The 18,883-nt window shown below is 49.3% G+C and overlaps 1 protein-coding gene across 4 annotated transcripts in view; it reads left to right on the plus strand.

The window, feature by feature from the left end:
• MYO1B (myosin IB) overlaps positions 1 to 18,883 on the plus strand; it is a 137,345-nt gene that overhangs the window by 72,772 nt on the left and 45,690 nt on the right. For all 4 annotated transcript variants that reach the window (XM_070421720.1, XM_070421719.1, XM_070421721.1 and 1 more), the window contains exons 5-8: positions 5,554 to 5,658; positions 9,047 to 9,093; positions 13,139 to 13,202; positions 18,160 to 18,258. In XM_070421720.1, coding sequence (XP_070277821.1) covers positions 5,554 to 5,658; positions 9,047 to 9,093; positions 13,139 to 13,202; positions 18,160 to 18,258 — 315 coding nt within the window. The remainder of the gene's footprint in view (positions 1 to 5,553; positions 5,659 to 9,046; positions 9,094 to 13,138; positions 13,203 to 18,159; positions 18,259 to 18,883) is intronic.

An 18,883-nucleotide genomic window follows, 5' to 3' on the forward strand; every position in this document is an offset into this window, starting at 1 on the left:
CCTCGTGCCTTATTTTATAACTGGACGTTTGTACTTCTTAATCCCCTTCCCCTTGTGCCAATTTTAAATGCCAGTGTCTTTATGTCTAAAATGGCAGTGCTTTTCAGATTTTTGAGTACACGTGAAGAGTACCTTTTAGTCTTAAATGAAGCCATTTCATACCCTTACGGTGCACATGGGCGACATTGTCATTGAGAATGTGACAGCTGGATTAATGTATTCATAAAGTATCACTTTGGAAAATGCGTACAATTTTATGCTGTGATTGCGAAGGTCATCTTTACTTGGTCCCTATAATAGGCAACATAATTCAAAACCTAGACTTGGAAATGTGGAGGATGATAATTATTGATTCTCCTCAGAAATAGAGTGTTTTTTTATTCATAGATAGTATTACATAAAGTTTTGATTTGGAAAAATATCTAAACCTTTAAATAAAAGTTCAAATTTATTTGGACGTTAGTAGAGGAGAACTAACAGGAGGTAAAGGAGGAAGCTTTGTGAGGTCACTTTTGTTTCCCGTGTCCAGCGTGATGCAACATCATGAAAACAGTCTTCTGAACCATGTTGGGTCTTGCAGCTTATCTTGCCTGGCTTACTCCTTTCTCTAAAGAAATTAATATCTCACGAACTACTTAAGGCAGAGACCCAGTGTTGTGTCAGGAAAACAATTATGAGTTGTCTCCTTCAGACAATGAGTCTTTGTTTGGGAGAAAATGACTCTTAATCCTGGCTTCCAAAAATAAGTTATTAAAACGAGCCCAGTATTAGAATTCTTGAAGGTAGTTAAGAATCTGAACACAGAAATTTTTATAGAGAACTTAGATATAAGTATCCTTGAGCTGTATTTAAAAATTACATCTGACTTAAACAATTTTATCATTTTATTTTATTTTTTAAAATATATTTTATTGATTTTTTATAGAGAGGAAGGGAGAGGGAAAGAGAGTTCGAAACATCGATGAGAGAGAAACATCGACAAGCTGCCTCCTGCATACCCTCTACTGGGGATGTGCCCGCAACCAAGGTACATGCCCTTGACCGGAATCGAACCTGGGACCCTTGAGTCCATAGGCGAACGCTCTATCCACTGGGCCATTATTTTATTTTTAACAGGTTTTTATTTATTTTAGAGGGAGAGGAAGGGAGAGGGGGAGAGAGAGAGAGAGAGAGAGAGAGAGAGAGGAACATGGATGTGAGAGAGAAAGACTGGTTGGTTGCCTTCTGTACGCATCCCTACTGGGGATTGAACCTGCAGCCTGGATGTGTGCCCTGAGTGGGAGCCGAACCAGGTACCTTTTGGTGCGTGGGACAACATTCAGCCAACGGGGCCACACTGGCCAGGGCTTAAATGATTTTAAAGTTAGTAAAAGTGATTTGTAATTTCAGTATAACTTAACCCACATTTATATCTCAGTAGATATTGTGGGTTTATATTTATGTACAATTTAACAGCCACATGCTATAAGTCAAATTCAAATTCTAAAGACCTGTTCCTGATGCTTTATTTTTTAATCAGCAATGATCCTAAGAGAACTGTTTCCATTTTATTTTGTCCATTAAAAGGTCTCTGAGATGCCAAATTAATTTCAGCAGCCAGCAGAGTTGACCCCCTTACCCCCCATGGCATTTTGCCCCTGGAATCCATCCTGGGTTTCCAGAGACCTCAATGGTCACGTGTCTGAAGTGTGAGGCTTGGGGCCACAGTGAGCTCAGTAATCCCTGAAATAAACGAACAGCCTGACCTGGACTTTTAACACAATTTGTTAATTTATCTAAAAGAAAACACCTTTTCATTGAAAGTGTGTGTGTGTGTGTGTGTGTGTGTGTGTGTGTGTGTGTACACCAGTTTTTGGGACAGTTATTTTGCCTATAAAGGCTTTCAGTCTTCTAATAGTATAATGGATAGAAAGATAGGCAACATTTCCAGGTCAAGAAAGGAGAATACACATATGAAGATGTAGGTGGGAATGGGGGCAAAGAATGCCGCTAGGAACGCAGAGGAAGAGGAAGAAAGTCTGGGGGTTGCTTCAGAGGCCAAGCTGCAGAGTTGGGGTGGGAGGGTGATTCAGGGGAGTGGGAGGCCACATATCACAGGGCGTTAGGAATTGGCTGGGAAGGCAGCCTCGCCTGAACTTGAAAGCTAGAAAGCCTAGAAAGAAAATTCCTCAAGTAACCAGAAGAAGAGTTCCAGTTTGGATTGGTGGATAGAGGGACATGTGACACCAAGAAGTCAAAAAATATAACAGATAATAGAGCCTTGGCCAGGTGGCTCAATTGATTGGAGCACCATCCCGTACACTAAAGGGTTTGATTCCTGGTCAGGGCACACACCTATGTTGGGGGTCCTATCCCTGGGGGGCACTTACAGGGGCAACCGATAGGTGTTTCTCTCCCATGTCAGTGTTTCTCTTTCTCCTCCTCTCTCACTGAAATAATAAAGACATATCCTCATCTGAGGATTAAAAAAATGTAGTAGAATATAAACTCTTTGTCCATAACTGAGGTCAGGTTGGCCTGAACTGGGCAACAGCAGCGTGTACGTACACTTTACCAGCTTTTAGGTGAACCCTGAGGACAATGGGAAGTGTCACCCAGACCCCTTACACAGTTGGGGGGGGGGGGGTGTTAAGGGACAACACCCTTTGGAGGAAGGGCCTTGCGAAGATGACAAGACCTGTTCCTGGCATTGCAAAGGTGACAAGACAGACATTTCTCGATTACCGTCTTTAAAAGGAGACAGCAGAAACCAGCCGTCACAGACCACCACAGGAGCTGTGTGGACCCCTGGCATTAGACAGAAAGCAAACTGCAGGAAGACCGACCTCCAGCCAGTGCAGAAGCGCCCCGTCTCCCCCCACAGCTCCCAGGCTCCGCGAGATGGTTCGCTTCCCTGCACCACACCTGCCAGCCCTCCAGAAGGAGTCACCTGAGGCCTTGGGGACTTCAGGGACCTGCGTACATGCTTGGTGCTCATTGGTTCCTGTTCGTGACTTGGGGTTTGCTCAGAGGCTAAAGCAGCAATGTTCAGCCGGTGGGCCGCAAGAATTTTTACAACAGGCGATGCCTGACTGTTTAGTGAGGGGCACGGGCCTCTGTTCTCTTAGATGGTCAGATAAAAAAATGACAGCAGCCAATACAACCATAGCCGTCCGGCGTGAATGCCCCGCCTTGAACCATAAATGTACAGGTCATACAGCAGAGTTGCATCTCCTTGGTCACGTTGTGTAAGAAGGTTGCGTCTGATGGGTTAATTCCGGGTACCAGAGATCCTTCTATGCCAGAATTGGAATGTGAGGGTGCATCTGACTGGTTAATTCCGGGTACCAGAAATTCTTAAATCAGGTCTAGGTACCTGAGTTTTAAAAAGTCACTTTGGAGCAAAAAGGGTGGGTAATTACTTTTTTTTTTTTTTGTAAATCAATCCAAATTATACCTATTTTTGGTCAGATCGGCCAAAACTATATTTGTTGGTGTGCCGTAGAGCTTTAGTAATTAGCTTACGTGTGCCAGGAGATGAGAAAGGTTGGAAATCGTTGCCCTAACGCGAGTGTGTGGGCCATGTGCCCAAGGCGGCATTCCAGTTCATTCATTCTCATCAGCAGCGGGACGCGGGCTGGAAGCCACCTGCAGGTGCGTGCAGTGTCGAGATTGGCCCCTCATCCTCAGAGTCGAGGTGCCGTCTCTCCCCCGGGGGACGCTGTCCCTCCCCCAGGAAGGCGCTCCTGCTTGGGGACCGCCACCAAGCAGAGCCTGGAGAGAAAGCCAACGTGGGGGTTGGTTTCCTGGCAGCTGGCAGAAGCTTCCTCCCGCCGGCACCAGCAGCGGGCGGTTCCCAGAGCCTGATGTGGAGCAGGAGCATGGGCAGCTCAGCCAGAAGCACCTTCCAGGCAGCTGGGCCTGGGGAAGGCACACACTAGGTCCTTTCCCAGAGTTCTGCGGTGCGCACAACCCTCCAGGAAGCGCTGTACAGAAGGGACCCTGTTCCACTCCGTCTAACGCACGGTGCACACCCCACCCCAGTGCATCCATGTTAGACCTCCCTTTCCCGGAACACCTGTGAGCATTTCTCGGAACTCGGTATTGACGGGGTCAGGTTCCCCCTAGCCGCTTTGACTTCGTGGTTAGAGCGTCGGCCTGTGGGCCCAAGGGTTGAGGGTTCAATTTCTGGTCCAGGGCTCACACCTTGAGTGGACACTCTATCCCTGGCCCTGGTTGGGACACTTGCCGGAGGCAAACAATCGATGTGTCTCTCTCACATCAATGTTTCTCTCTCCCCTCCCCCCTCCCTTCCCGTCTCTCTAAACATCAGTGGGAGAATATCCTCGGGTGAGGATTGAAAGAAAGGATCTCTAGGGGCAGGTGAAGAGGGGACATGGGCTGAGAGGCGTGGGAGGACGAACCCACCAGGAGCCAATTGTGTCCACCTTTGAGCCAAGAATCCATGGAATGCGTCAGACGCCGGCTCTTTCTCACCAGCTCACCTTTCGATGAGCTGTATCCACACTCGGAGGGCTGTTTCCTGTCACCAAACCCTTATTACAGCTGCTCAGTTTTCTAATTGAGTTGAAGAGTCATTTATTTAGTCTAATGGTGAGCAAACCCGTTGGATTTAGAATAGTTCTTTAAACATTTTTAAGTATCTTTGGTGAGGATACCAGGTTACGAAGCTACGTTGGGCTTGAATCAACTTGTATGATAGTCATTTTATGTGAACTGCTGCTTTAAGGGATTTTGTGGGCGCTGTCACTCAGCAGATTGTTTAGCGGCCCAGGGATAAGCTTGAAGCACAGTTCCCGTTATAGCTGAATTCATGTCATGTTGTTGAATAGAAAGGACAAATATTTTAAAAGACTAGAGGCCCTGTACACGAAATTCGTGTACTCGGGGGCAGGGGGATCCCCCAGCCTGGCCTGTGCCCTCCTCACGGTGTGGGAGCCCCGCGATCAATGGCCCCAAAGAGGTAGGCCGGAGCCGGGGGAGTGTGGGGGGGATGTCCCTCCTCCACGTGAGGCGGCGGCGATATTGGGACCGGCCTCCTCCATGCTGCACGGAGCCTTGGGATCCCCCAGACCTTGCTGTGCGGAGCGGCCGCCGGGCCCGCCTCCACTGTGCGCACAGCCATCTTGTGACGGCATGAGGGCATCATGGCGTCAGGGTGTGACGACCCCCTAGGCCAGTGGTCGGCAAATTGCGGCTCGAGAGCCACATGGGGCTCTTTGCCCCTTGAGTGTGGCTCTTCCACAAAATACCGACTTCTGCGCATGGGCCACGAAGTTTCAATCGCACTGTACGTGCGCCCCCGCAGGTGATATTTTGTGGAAGAGCCACACTCAAGGGGCCAAAGAGCCGCATGTGGCTCGCGAGCCGCGGTTTGCTGACCACGGACCTAGGCTGTTATTAGTATAGGTTTCCAAGGCATTATGTACTTGCAGGTATAGAGGCATTTGAAACACTATTTGTGGGTTTTGTCTTTCCACTTTCTTCCCTCTAAATTTTTTTTTTTTTTTAATTTCAGCCTAATTTGTTAACATGGCTTCTTTTCGCCCACAGAGGCCAGCAAGCTTGTCATGTCCTACGTGGCGGCCGTGTGTGGGAAAGGGGCGGAAGTCAATCAAGTCAAGGAGCAGCTGTTACAGTCCAACCCGGTCCTGGAAGGTAGGCCTCTCTGTGTGCGCGGGGTCGGCGCGGCGTGGACTGGGGTCCGGTTTTCCGGGCACTCGATCCCGGGGGCTACAAGCACCCTGATGGGAATCCCTGCTCTAGAGGGCTGTTTGGTTCAACCCTTTGTTCGAAGCCGTAGGCGGTCAGGATTTAACGTGTTTAATGCAGGGCTGCTTTGGGGTTGGGGGCACCCCCAGCGTAGGGGTTGCTCCGCACTGTCAGGCCTCGCCCTCTTCTTCCACTTTATCACAAGGAGATGCCACGCACCCTTATCCCCCAGATGTTGGAATAAGAGTCACAAAAATGCCCTGACTTTGTGAAAAGCAGAGACTGAAACGTCTATTCTATTGTTATTGATCTTTCCTTCCCCCGAGTAACGTAACAAATAAAGAAGCTGTTGTAGGAAGTGCCGTATCTTCCTGATTCCAGTATTTGACTTGTGGAGTCCCTGTTTTTTGCCTTGAAGTTCGGGGGCTGCCCATGTTGTTCCGTGTCGGCGTGTTTGTGTGAAGAAGGCCGCGATCTAAAGGAGCAGCTCCGTGGACGTGGACGCTGTAGTTGGCCTCCGTGGTTAGGATCTGGCCCTTGCGCCGCTGGTGCTCGAAGCCAGGCCCCGGGCAGGAAATGGGAGGAAGGCCTCTGTGGGCATGCGCTGTCTCGTATGGGAACGCTTCACTTCCCAGCTGGAGCCGCTCCTGGAAATGAACATCTAGAACAATGCTCTTAGAAAAACAATCGAGGAATGTGTCTCAAGTGTCTGAGGGAGCCCTTGTCTTTGAGCCTGTGGCTCACCGTCAAAGACGCCAGTGTTCGGAGCTGGGTTCAGCAATGTGCAACTCAGACTTGTTTGATGAAAAGAGGGTTTATGGCTTGCAAAGGCCGCCCTGAATAAAGTTTTTTTGAAGCAATTCCTTCACTTGCCCTTGACCTTCAAGCCACAACACACGGCCTTTTATGCATCGGCATCTGGAGCTGGACTTCGGGGCCGTGCAAGTTAGTTCACTTGGCACCTCGACATGGTCACGCCCACCGGGAAGGACTAGCCTGAGAAAACCCCAAATTATGTCCTGGTCCTCACGACCCCCGGGGATCCCTGGGCCTGCACTCACCGTACTCAAGGTCGCGTTATTGCCTTACGGCCTTTCAGCGGGTGGACGCGGGATGGAAAGGTGGACTTCAGCATCCTTTCTGGTTTCCTGTGTCAGGTTTCCTTACTCCGTGTAGCACCTGTTTGCTTCGTGTTAAAGAGAGAATTCGGTGTCAGGGACCGACGACGCCACACCCACCCCAAGCGGCATCTCTGCCCTGAGAACTGCCTTGTTGACTTTGTGAATTTGGTCTTAACTGAGGAGAGCTGACCTTTAAAAAAAAAAAATCAGAAATGTTTAAAAAGCCAGCGAATGTGCCCTGGCCAGTTTTGCTCAGTGGATAGAGCATCCGCCTGTGGACTGAAGGGTCCCGGGTTCGATTCCGGTCAAGGGCACATGCCTGGATTGTGGGCTCAATCCCCATAGCGGGCATGCAGGAGGCAGCTGATCAGTGATTCTCATCATCATTGATGTTTCTATTTCTCTCTCCCTCTCCCTTCCTCTCTGACATCAATAAAAATGTAATTTAAACAATAAAAATAAAAAGCCAGCTAATGTGAAATATAACACATCAGGTTTGGCTGCCGAGTATCCAAAGTGAACTTCAACTTGAACACACACTTCCTGGCCTGGTCCCGTGGCTGCTCTCAGCACTCGGACCAGCTTTTAACCCGGAGTTATCGTTTGAGCTCTTGCTCTCCAATCCTCTTCTCTCCGTTGGATTGCATGAGGTGATGGAGGCTTCCGGAGATGGGATGCTGGTCTCTCCACCTGAACATTCATTTCTGCTCACACGTCATCGTGTCTCAGTCCTTGCCAGCTGCTATGTGGCCCACAGGTCCCAGTTAACAGCCGGGGACGGGCCAAAATGCAGAATTTCATGCCCTGAGCCCAAGTCTGCGCCTTCACAAGCCCCCTGGCCGTGGGTGTGCAGGGTGAATGGTGAGGCGCATGGCGGGGCTTCCGGACCACGGAACAGGGATCCTGGCTGCTCACGCGGCGTATTTACTCTACTCAGTCCTTCGCTACCTCGGCCCAGATTGCTCTTCCCTGCCTTGTGCACAGCTTGGTGAGGCAGTCCTTCTACCTGACGACCCTGTGAGCCGCCGGCGCTCCATGGAACACTCTGCCTGGGTGGCATCAGCCTGTGGTTCTGAGGTGCCCTCGTTTGAAAGGGGGCCTGCGGGGGAACCTGGCTCAGAAGCAGTGGAGATTGGAACCCACTTGGATATTGAGTCATGGGCCAGTTTGGCTTTCTTTTTTTATTTTTTATTATATATACACTGAGTGGCCAGATTATGACCGGCCAGATTGTTATGACCACCCCATCAGTACAATGAAGTGAATTAGTTATGCAAATAATAATAATAATAATAAAACCTTGAGAATATTTGCTTAGGAAGTTTTCAATATTCAGTATTTTTGGAAGTGTCAATGAAGTACTGACGGGGTGGTCATAATAATCTGGCCGCTCAGTATATATATATATATATATATATATATATATATATATATATTATTGATTCAGAGAGGAAGAGAGAGGGGGAGAGAGAGAAACATCAACGATGAGAGAGAATCATTGAGCAGCTGCCTTCCGCATGCCCCACACTGGGGATGGAGCCCACCATCCGGGCATGTGACCTGACCGGGAATTGAACCGTGACCTCCTGGTTCATAGGTCGACCCTCAACCCCTGAGCTACGTTACGCCAGCCGGGCTTGGCTTTCTTTATATTCTAGAAAGTTTCACTTAGGTCTGATGGACATGTTGAGCCTACTGGCAAGGATGATGGTTTTCGAATCTCTTCGTCTTTCTGTTATAAATAGCTTGTCTTTAAATTAATTAAAAATTTAAAGGTTCTCGGGGCCCTTATTTAATCCGGAGACCTCAGCCAGTTCCACACAACTTTTGGCAATCGTAAGTAGTAGTTATCTCTGAATTGACCTTATCCGCTGAGGATCATGGTGAAGGGCTCAGAAGCCGTGCCTGCTGGCCACTCCATTCACTGCTGTCAGCACTGTTACCAGATCCCGAATCAAACGAGACTGAGTTACAGTAATCCTGGGGAAATTCCATGAATCAGGAATGACGCTCTTTTTCTATGAACTTAGAAGACACGGGAGCTTTAGTGGACTCCTGCTCGGTGCGCTTCTGTGGAAATTTTAGACAGCAGCGCCACTGCTACAAGTTGTATGTCCTAGGATTTATAAATTGCAAGTGTGATAGTTGCCGTATCTTTCTGCGGGAAATGACTTCCTGTCCATTTAACCATGCATCAATTCCTTTCTTCCTAGCTTTTGGAAATGCCAAGACGGTCAGGAATGACAACTCCTCGCGATTTGTAAGTATTTGTAAAGCACAAGTGTTAACCCTAATATTTAGCTCGTGCATGTGTACACAGCCAGGAGATGTTTAATATTTCCTCATACGCACGTGTGGAAACTGAGAACACCATTGCTGATGAAACCCGGGAGAGTTTTATACGGACTGTTCTTTGCTTTCTGGAATTCCCCTTTTTCCGTTCTTGGAGTGACAAGCTATTTTTTTTCCCCCATGCTTTCTCATCACCGATCCTAAGATTCCATGAGCAATTTAAATGAGGCTATTTATTTATTTATTTGTTTATTTTATATTTTATTGATTTTTTTACAGAGAGGAAGGGAGAGGGAGAGGGATAGCGAGTTAGAAACATCGATGAGAGAGAAACATCGATTCAGCTGCCTCTTGCATGCCCCCTACTGGGGATGTGCCCGCAACCCAGGTACATGCCCTTGACCGGAATCGAACCCAGGACTCTTCAGTTTGCAGGCCAATGCTCTATCCACTGAGCCAAACCGGCTAGGGCGAAATGAGGCTATTTAGAATGACTCTTTACTTGTCTAAATTTTGGTATTTGGAAATCATAATTAAGAATCAGAAATTAAGTAGAAGGATAGACGGAGTTTGTATACTGTACCGGGTCTGTCCTTTATACAATAATACCAGGACGGAAGGAGGTGTGTTCTAAAGCTCAAGAGAGATCCAGTCACTAGTATTGGCAGCTAATGGGGGCGGGGAGAGAGGACTGAACAATAAAAGCTGAAGCCAACTGTTGCTTGGCGTTGGCTGAGTTGGAAAATGCTGATTCCGCTGAGAGAACTTTCCGGCTTCATCTCCCATCATCTCTGCATGACTGCACATCTGCCCACAGGACTCTCCAGCTGGACCCCTCCCCGTCCTGGGTCTTTCCGGGGACACAGCCCTGCCTGGAGGCAGCAGGGGAACATGCCGCGTGTGAGGCTAGCATTCTGAAATTGGTTCCTTCTTTCTGTTTATTTGCTGATGGATTTTAGATGGGGAGAGGGAGAGAGAAGCATCGACCTGCTGTCCCACGTATGCATCCATTGGTTGATTCTGGTGTGTGCCCTGACTAGGCCTGAGCCCCAAACCTTGGTGTATTGGGACGATGCTCTAACCCACGGAGTTAACCCGGCCAGGGCTTGAAATCGCTTCCTTTCTTCGAGAGTTTCACCGGTTTTATGTTAAAAGATCAGTGACTTCATACGCTCTCTTCTCATACACGACTCGGGACCGATTCTGATCTTTGATGCCTCTTTGCCCAGACCCTCCCCGCCCTTCCTCTTCCCCTCCATCAGCTCCTCTGCTGCTCCTGCGTGGGGTTCTCAGTGCTGCAGGCGGGAGTGTGGCCCCCGCGGAGGTGGTCGATAGCTCGGAGAGTGGAAGGTTCTGGTCCGAGGCTGCGAGTTTTTCCGTTGGATTAGCCCTGCCTGGCCCTGCTGTGGTCACATGGCTAATCTCATTACATAAATAGAATGAGCAGCAAGGGGAGCGCGTGGGCAGAGAGAAGTCATTCCAAGAGGTCAAGCTGCTTTGTGGAGATTTCATGTTTTGCTTTTTGCCAATGACACATGCTTTACAAAAAACGTTTGCAAATATATTTGGTCCATAGACCTTAAACATCGAGAAAGCCATGTTGCTCAGAGTCATTACTACTTTCATAGTAGTAAAGGCTTGGCTTATTAAATAAATTCAGAGAAATCCTATTATAACAGAGGCGTTAGGATATGAAATTAATACTGGATTATAGGCTGCATCATTTCACGCCCAGGTCTTAGTAATTTCTCTCCTGTGTGCACAGTGACCATATATAGCAGTGTTGATGAGTCATGGAAATTGCATTTCCTTTGACAGTGTGTGACGGGTTAGCCCAGAATGAACTTCTTTTTTTATAAATCCTCACCCGAGGATATTTTTCCATTGATCGTTAGAGAGACTGGAAAGGCGGGAGGGAGGATAGAAACACCGATGTGAGAGAGACACATGGACTGGTTGCCTCCCCATGCGTCCTACTGGGACTGGGGATCGAACCTGCGACTGAGGTCCATGCCCTTGACCAGGAATTGAACCCGCTACCCTTCAGTCCATGGGCCAACACCCTAACCACTGAGCAACCAGCCAGGGCTAGCATGACCTTCTCAATCTCTTCATGGAGATACTTGGTCGACCCCGTGGTGGTCTCGTTGGCATGCTCATTGTAGCTTACCCTTTAGACCAGTGTTCCCACGGAGGGCCGCACTCCTGGGCTTTAAATCCTCGTCCCTCCTCTCTGACCTTGTCCATCCGCCCAGGACCTGTCATGGCGACTCACTGCCTCGCTCTCTGCTCTGCTTACTCCCCCCTTTTGCTGCGACTTCTGCTTAAAGCCACCCGCGTTGCTCCCCGATGCCTGCCACCTCCTATCAGCCACACCAGGCCTTGTTTTCTTCTAGTCCATTGCACACTAGCCAGAGTGGACTTATCAAGAGGCACCTGTGACTGTGGCACCCTTGTTTGGGAACCTCTATGACCCGGCGTGGCTGTCAGGCGCACATCTCCATGTCGTGATGGGCTCCTGCTTCCCTCCCCATCCTCTAGGAGGCCAGCTCTTATGCCTGCTCCTTCCTGCTCTCCCCTCCTTGCCTGCCTGGCCTCTGACGCTGAGGGCAGACTTCCTGCTTTTCCTCGGTCCCTTTTCTCCGTGCAGAGCGCCGGGACCCAGGGTAGGTGGCACCCCATGCACAGTACAGTCCTGTGTGTCTCTCTCCAACCCCGGAGGCTGAGGGTGTCTGAGGGCAGGAGCTGGGCCTTGGTTGCCCTGCTGACTGCTTCTATAGACCTTTATAGACCTTTACTTAATGACTACTCAGTGAGGGCTTTATTTTTTAAACAAAATATTTTTATTGATTTCAGAGAGGAAGGGAGAAGGAGAGATGGAAACATCAATGAGGAGAGAGATCATTGATCGGCTGCCTCCTGCACGCCCCCTACTGAGGATTGAGCCCGCAACCCGGGCATGTGCCCTTGCCCGGAATTGAACCTGGGACCTTTCAGTTCACAGGCTGATGCTCTATCCATTGAGCCAAACCTGCTAGGGCTGTGAAGGCTTTACAAGGCCAGAAGACCCAGGATAACGAGAAGGAGAAGGCAGGAGAGCGTGTGTGAGCTAAGAAAAAGTCACAAATGGCACTGTTGATTGGGTGCCATGCGATCCTGCGTCTTCTCCCTCACCATTATTTCACAAATAGAAAAGTGTAAGTCATTCTTTGGGAGAATGATTTACGAACCATCTCTCTGGCTATTACGAAGGTTGAACACGAAGCAAAACCAAGGTCTCCTTCTTCGACCAACACACCCTTTTCCAAACAAAAAGCAGCTGTCGGGGCCATTCTCTCCTGCTGGTTACTCTTTAACCAGACAATTACAGAGCAGTTCTGTAGAAATGACCGTGTGAAGCGCCATGTGTGCGTCCCTGTGTGTAACACGCCGTCTGTAAAGTATAGCAGGAACCCGGTCATAGATGGCTGTGTAATCTAGATCAAAGCCCGAGAGGAATACTGAGCCGTCTTTGATTCTGAGCTGGTCACCCGCATGGTCCTGTATTTGATTTGAGTGGATATAAAAACAAGACTTTAAGTGTTCCCCGGGGCCAGTCTGTTTGGAGTTTCTGGCCACGGCTTACACGTATTTTGCCTATAAAAATGAGATAATTCATCTTCCCCACGAATGCATATACAAGGAATACTTATTTTCCGCAGTTTTATTGTTGAATGGAAGACGCACCCCCTTCAGAATTTGAAACATATCTGAAGTGGAAAATTTACATGGCGGCTGAGATGATCTATTCTTGAAGTAGCAATGGGATATGCTAGTTTGGAGCTAATGGGGTATTTAGTATGAATTATTCATGGAGGCATATTGTTGTGCGTCATGGTTACATAAACTGTGTCTTTCTTAATTACATTTAAACAGATGTATGAAGGGCTTACGCTGCTGCTGTTCTCTGAGAGGGTACGCTGCCTGAATGTTTTGAGGGGGTCTTGAAAACTCACCAAGTCTTTCTCTGGCAGGGCAAATACATGGATATTGAATTCGACTTTAAAGGCGACCCCTTGGGAGGAGTGATTAGTAACTGTGAGTATTTTATTTGAATTCTTTTAAAGAAGTTTAGAATAGTAACACGTGTGTTTAAAATGGAATATTGTAGGTACTTGGATCTTTAAGGGATGGGTGTACCAATATGTCTTCTTATACTGCTTAGACTTCTAACCTATAGGTTTCAGCTTGTCTTATATAATTTCTAAGTCTTTTTTAAAGATGACATAATCTTTACCCTGGAAAAACTTTTTAGGAGTCTGCTGAAGAAATAGGTATTAGTCCAACTGTATTTTATTACTGTAAACCTTAAGCCAACCCAGTAACGAAGAAGATTCCCCAGCGGTTTTTTTATTTAACAAACCCTGCCCTACTCTAGGCTGGAGGAACGCCACCAGGTGGTTAGTGGTTAAGAAACCTGGGCAAACGATACAGCTGGTTTAAAAAAATTAAATCACCGTTCATAGAGCAACCTTGCTGGGCTGGGGTTTTCTCATCTTTGAAACCATGGGATTAAATTGAATAAATTGTATGGTTCTTCTCATTTCCACCATTTTATAGTTTTTAAGTAGTTAATTTTCCATTTATTTTATTTTTTAAGCTCTATTTTTATTGATTTCAGAGAGGAAGGGAGGGGGAGAGATAGACACATCAGTGATGAGAGAGAATCATGGATCGGCTGCCTCCTGCACACCCCACACTGGGGATGGAGCCCACAACCCAGGCCTGTACCCTGAGCGGGAATCGAACTGTGACCTCCTGGTTCATAGGTTGATGCTCAACCTCCGAGCCACGCCGGCTGGGCTAGTTTTCCATTTTAGTTTGCCTGACGACACAAGGTATGTGCCATAGTGTTGAAATTATCCACATTTGCCCAATTGCATAGTTATTAGAGAATATTTCCAGCAGTAAGTGTTCATATGAAATGGGTTGGATTAAATGGTTTTATATGCCCAATAGGGAAGCAGAAGCACTTATGCTGACCACGTATGGTGCCCAAATCAAGTGACTGTAAGCCTGCCCAGCGTGCTAGGCCGGCTCCCTCCCTTCACGGTGCCTGGCGGCCGCTGGGAGCTGCACAGGAAAAGGCAGGCCCAGTTCTAAGACCCCCATTAAAGGCACCGTTTGTTTTTATTCTAAAATATATTTGTAAATCTTCAGCATTGACTTTGTACAACACAACTTTAATAATACACGATTTTTTTAAAGTGAGGATACGCTTGCTGTTTTCATTATAGAACTTGTATTGAAATGTTCTGGCTCTGAAATGATTGATTCAGTATTCCTTTTGAGGACGCTAGGAACATGTTTAAGGGTTACTTTCTTACAAGGATTGGACAGTAACGTGGGCCTTACGTTTTGAGGTGTAAGCTCCACACGGCATTGCCTGCCTGCCTGCCCTCTCGTGGCTACGGTCTCCATGGAGAGTAAACATTAAACCCTCAGTGCTTTCCCCTTAGGATGACTGTATCCATGCGAATGGGTTTCATATGGTGGTGGTTACTGTCTGTTCCCACAGGGAAGTTGTATTGAAATTTGTGGTAGTGGGAACACCCTGGTGTTTTAGAGGATCCTTTGCTGGGGAGAGCAAAGGATACATTAGTGGTCAGAGCAGGAGACTTCGCTCTGCGTAGACGGGCTGACTCAGAGGTGATTGCGGGGAGCGGCGGCACTGGCCTCCGGGACGGGGGTGAGCACTGGGCAGACCCCTCTTGTCCTCTCCAAACGAGCCAGCATCTCGTAACCTTGGAAAGAAGACGAGGCCGGCCAGGCTTAGGAAGCACATTTTGCCTCCTTTTCCAGCCGCCGCCGAGTGAAAGCACAGGTTACCCTGGGCATGGTCCCGGGGGCCGGCCGCGGACCAGCCAGTAGAAAAGAAAGCCAGCCGCGGGCTCTTTTCCCGGAGGAGGTGGGCTGTGCCACGGGTCTCACCCGAATCAGAGAACATCGCTGAGGGTATATCATTAGGAGACGGGTTCAGAACACGGGAAATGGCAAACATTTGCGTCATTTGAGAAGATAAAACATGGAAGCGTGTCCAGATGTCTGTTTGATGTGAGATAATACTTGTTTTAAAGAAATACTTTTATTGATTTCAGAGAGGAAGAGAGAGGGAGAGAGAGGGAAGCATCAGTGATGAGAGAGCATGGGATCGGCTGCCTCCTGTGAAGTACACATTTCCACGTGTTTCTGGGGTTTGCAGTCTTTTCGCTGGAAGATCATAAAGAGCAGACTGAGCAGAATGCCTTAGTCACCAGAGCTTTGCGTTCTGGCTCTATCGGGTAACCCTGGCAGGCGAGCCTCCGTTTCTCACCTGTGAAGTCGGGATTATCACAGGACTGCCGGGCGGGGCCGGGTGGAGGGTGATAAGGACGGAGAAGCAGCTGCCGGGGGAAGGTCAGGGAAAGTTCCCTCCCCTCCCCCTGGCACCGCGCGGTGCACATGGCATCTGCTTCCTCCTTGAATGTGATCACAATCACCGATCGAATCAGGCGAGCTGCCGGGTCAAGAAGTGCACGGGCCAGCATTCCTTCGCACACGCCGCGCAGGGAATGCTATTCTTTAACTCGGTGGCTGTCTGCTGGGTCGGGAAGCCGTGGCCATGACGAAGCGCCATTGTCTGCGAGCAGGCCGGCCCGTGTGCTGCTGGGCCCAGTGTGGCCCTGCCCCAGGCGTGGGAAGTATCGGTGTCTTGAAGAAGGACTGCAGTTGGCTTGTGGGCATGGGATGGGATGAGTGACGCCAGGCCATTGTCTGTCCTTAGCGTTACGGTGTCACTGTTGGGTGGGCGAATGCGTGGGGGGCGTGGCAGGGTCCTTGCCACCAGGGGGAGGCCTGGGGGTGGGCTCTGACAGGTGAGGGACACCTGGCCACTGCCCTCCCACCCACCCTGTGCTCTAAGGGCTGGGCAGCCCTCCGTGGGAAGAGCTGCTGCTGTGGGTGTGGGTGGCGGGAGCGATGTGAGCAGGGGACCCTGTGCACCAAGAGGAGAAGGCCTGCCTGTTGGTAGCCAGTGCCCAGCTCACTCCCAGATGGTGCCCGGCACATGGGGTGAGCAGTGAGCGAGTGGACGGATGACTGGGGAGTTTGTGCATGGATGGGTGAGGTAAGCTGTAGGGTTTTACTTTTTATTTATTTATTTTTTACATGTTTTTTTCTTGATTTCAGAGAGGAAGGGAGAGGGAGAGAGAGATAGAAACATCAATGATGACAGGGAACCATTGATCAGCTGCCTCATGCACGCCCCCTACTGGGAATGTGCCCACCACCAAGGTACATGCCCTTGACCCCAATTGAACCTGGGACCCTTCACTCTGCAGGCCGGAAGCTCTATCCACTGAGCCAGACCGGTTAGGGCTGTAGCGTTTGTTTATATATTTTTAAATGTGATCGAGTTACTTTCTTCCAGGCTTGAGGAGTTTCTGTAAGGATTAGCTTCTCCACGAAGGGCCTGCCCCTGCACGGTGGGTTCTTCCTTCTAGAACTGTGCTGGTGCTCTGAGCCACGGGATGAATGAGATCAGGCCTCCTCTCAGCCTCCCCCTGGATTCTGTCTTCTGTTCTGCACTCAGTATGGACCTGCTGGTTGCCTGAAATGGCCAGTCCCTCGAGGGGATGGATGCTGCGTGATCTTCCGTCACTAAATGTTGTCTCCCTGGTGCCTTCCGTTTGGTTTCTTCCTTTTGGCTCAATAGGAAGCCTCGTTCTGTGAGGCCTTGGCCGCCATCCAGGTCGAATGACTGGGGATGAGCGTTTAAAAGCGCCACAGCGTCCTGTTGCTAGTAGTTTTGTGTTTATACACTTGTGTTCTCTGCTCCTCAGCCCACTTTTACGTTTCCATGAAACCCATCTCCTCCTCCTGACTGTGACCTCCTGGGGCTTGGCCTGCCTCACTTGTGCACTGAACTTCACCTGGGCAGATGCTGGGTGGATCCCACCGCGCGCATTGGGGAGCTCAGTGCCATTTCCAGAGAAAGGGCACAGCCTCTCTCCCTGTGCATTTTTTGGATGATGTTTAAATTTTTCTCTTATTAGAAATCCAATGTCTTTGTTCTCTAAATTTAGTCCTCGATAATGGGATCACTAATTCAGAATTTTATAACTAAATTTGGCCTTTGCCAGAGAATTCCCCCACCTTCTCTTTCCTTTCCTTCCTTTCTCTCCCTTTCCTCCCTCCCTCCCTCTCTCTCTCTCCCTTTCCCTCCTTTCCATTCCCTTCCCTTTCCTCCCTCCTTTCCTTCCTCCCTTCCTCCCTTCCTCCCTCCCTCCCTTTCTTGGAGAAAGTTTGAAAACTTACAAATTTGCAGGATGGATAATTATCTGGAATCATGGAAGTATGCTGTCAAATACCACCAAGTTGCATTAAGTGAGACCCACCTTGGTTCTCTAAGAGGTCAAGCTCTCAGGGACATGGCTCACTCTTCCCGGTGGCGGGCCAGGTGGCGGGCGTGTGGTGCACTGTGGGGCCTGCACCTGGGCCAGGTGGCCTGACTTCCCACCGCACTTCAACTCTCGGCCGTCAGTTTTTCACCTGTGAAGTCATTCCTCATAGGATGGTGGAGGACTCAGTGGGATAAGTCTATAAAGCACACAGTCAGATCTCACAAATTTTAAATGATTTATTATCATAATTACTTCGTGGGTTAGTAAAGCCGCACTTCATTGCTTGGTTTGACTTGTAAGGCTACGTGTTGAAGGAGTGAATGTCATGCCACGTTCAGAGACTGTTGGTTTACAGCTTATTGTCTCTAGTCAGGTGGTGGCGGGTATTGTTGAACTTACCTTGCCCATCACTGTTGTCTGAAGGGACCCTGTGTGTTTCGCTGGGTGGCTTCAGTTAGGGTTGCGTTTTGCCCTGGAACTAGAGCTGAAAATGTACCTCCTGGTATTTTTCTGTTAATATGAAACGGGAGGAGACAGGGAAAGGGGAACAGAGAACCGTGGTGGATGCCAGAGCCAAACTGACCCTGCCCTGGGTTTGATCCCTCTCCCCTTAGACCTTCTGGAGAAGTCGCGCGTGGTGAAGCAGCCGCGGGGCGAGAGGAACTTCCACGTCTTCTACCAGCTGCTCTCCGGCGCCTCCGAGGAGCTCCTGGGTGAGTCCCTGCTCGCGCCAAGTCCCAGGGACCAGTGTGCCGGTGTGTGGATGATGCTCTCATCCGCCGAGCCACCCGGCAGGCCCTGTCACAGCATCTTCCGGAGCATTCTTTCAATTTCTTTTTTCTCCTTAAATTTTTTTCTAAATTCAACTTAAAAAAACACACACAACTTCATTGTTGAAAGTATGACAGTTGTCCGCTTCTCCCCCATTGACCTCTCCCAGGCCGGCCCCGCCCTCACCCCAGGCCCTCACCACCTGTTGTCTGTGTCCGCGGGCTATGCCTGTATGCATAGAGTTCTTTGGTTGATCCCCTCCCGCCCGCCCTCCCTCCGCTGCCTCCCCTCTGAGGTTTGACAGTCAATCCAGAGCATTCTTTTAAAAAGTGTCTCACATGCTTTCCCTCCTTCTTACACATTTCCCGTGACCCTGGTTGAGGTGAAGGACATGGGGTGTTACACGCCAGCGTTGGTTTGATCGGTCCCTGTGCTCCGCCTGTCTCAGGTGGCTTCCAAAAAGAGCTACGCATTGGGGGAGGGGCTAATTATGACATAAACGGTGAGATGGACGAATGCCTTTATTCCCTGAGGGGGGGAGGGAATGAGCAGGGAGCAGCAGATGCA

This window comes from Myotis yumanensis, unplaced genomic scaffold, assembly GCF_028538775.1.
Source record: "Myotis yumanensis isolate MYYU_CA2020_CCGP unplaced genomic scaffold, mMyoYum1.0.hap1 SCAF_8, whole genome shotgun sequence".
Lineage (NCBI taxonomy): Eukaryota > Metazoa > Chordata > Mammalia > Chiroptera > Vespertilionidae > Myotis > Myotis yumanensis.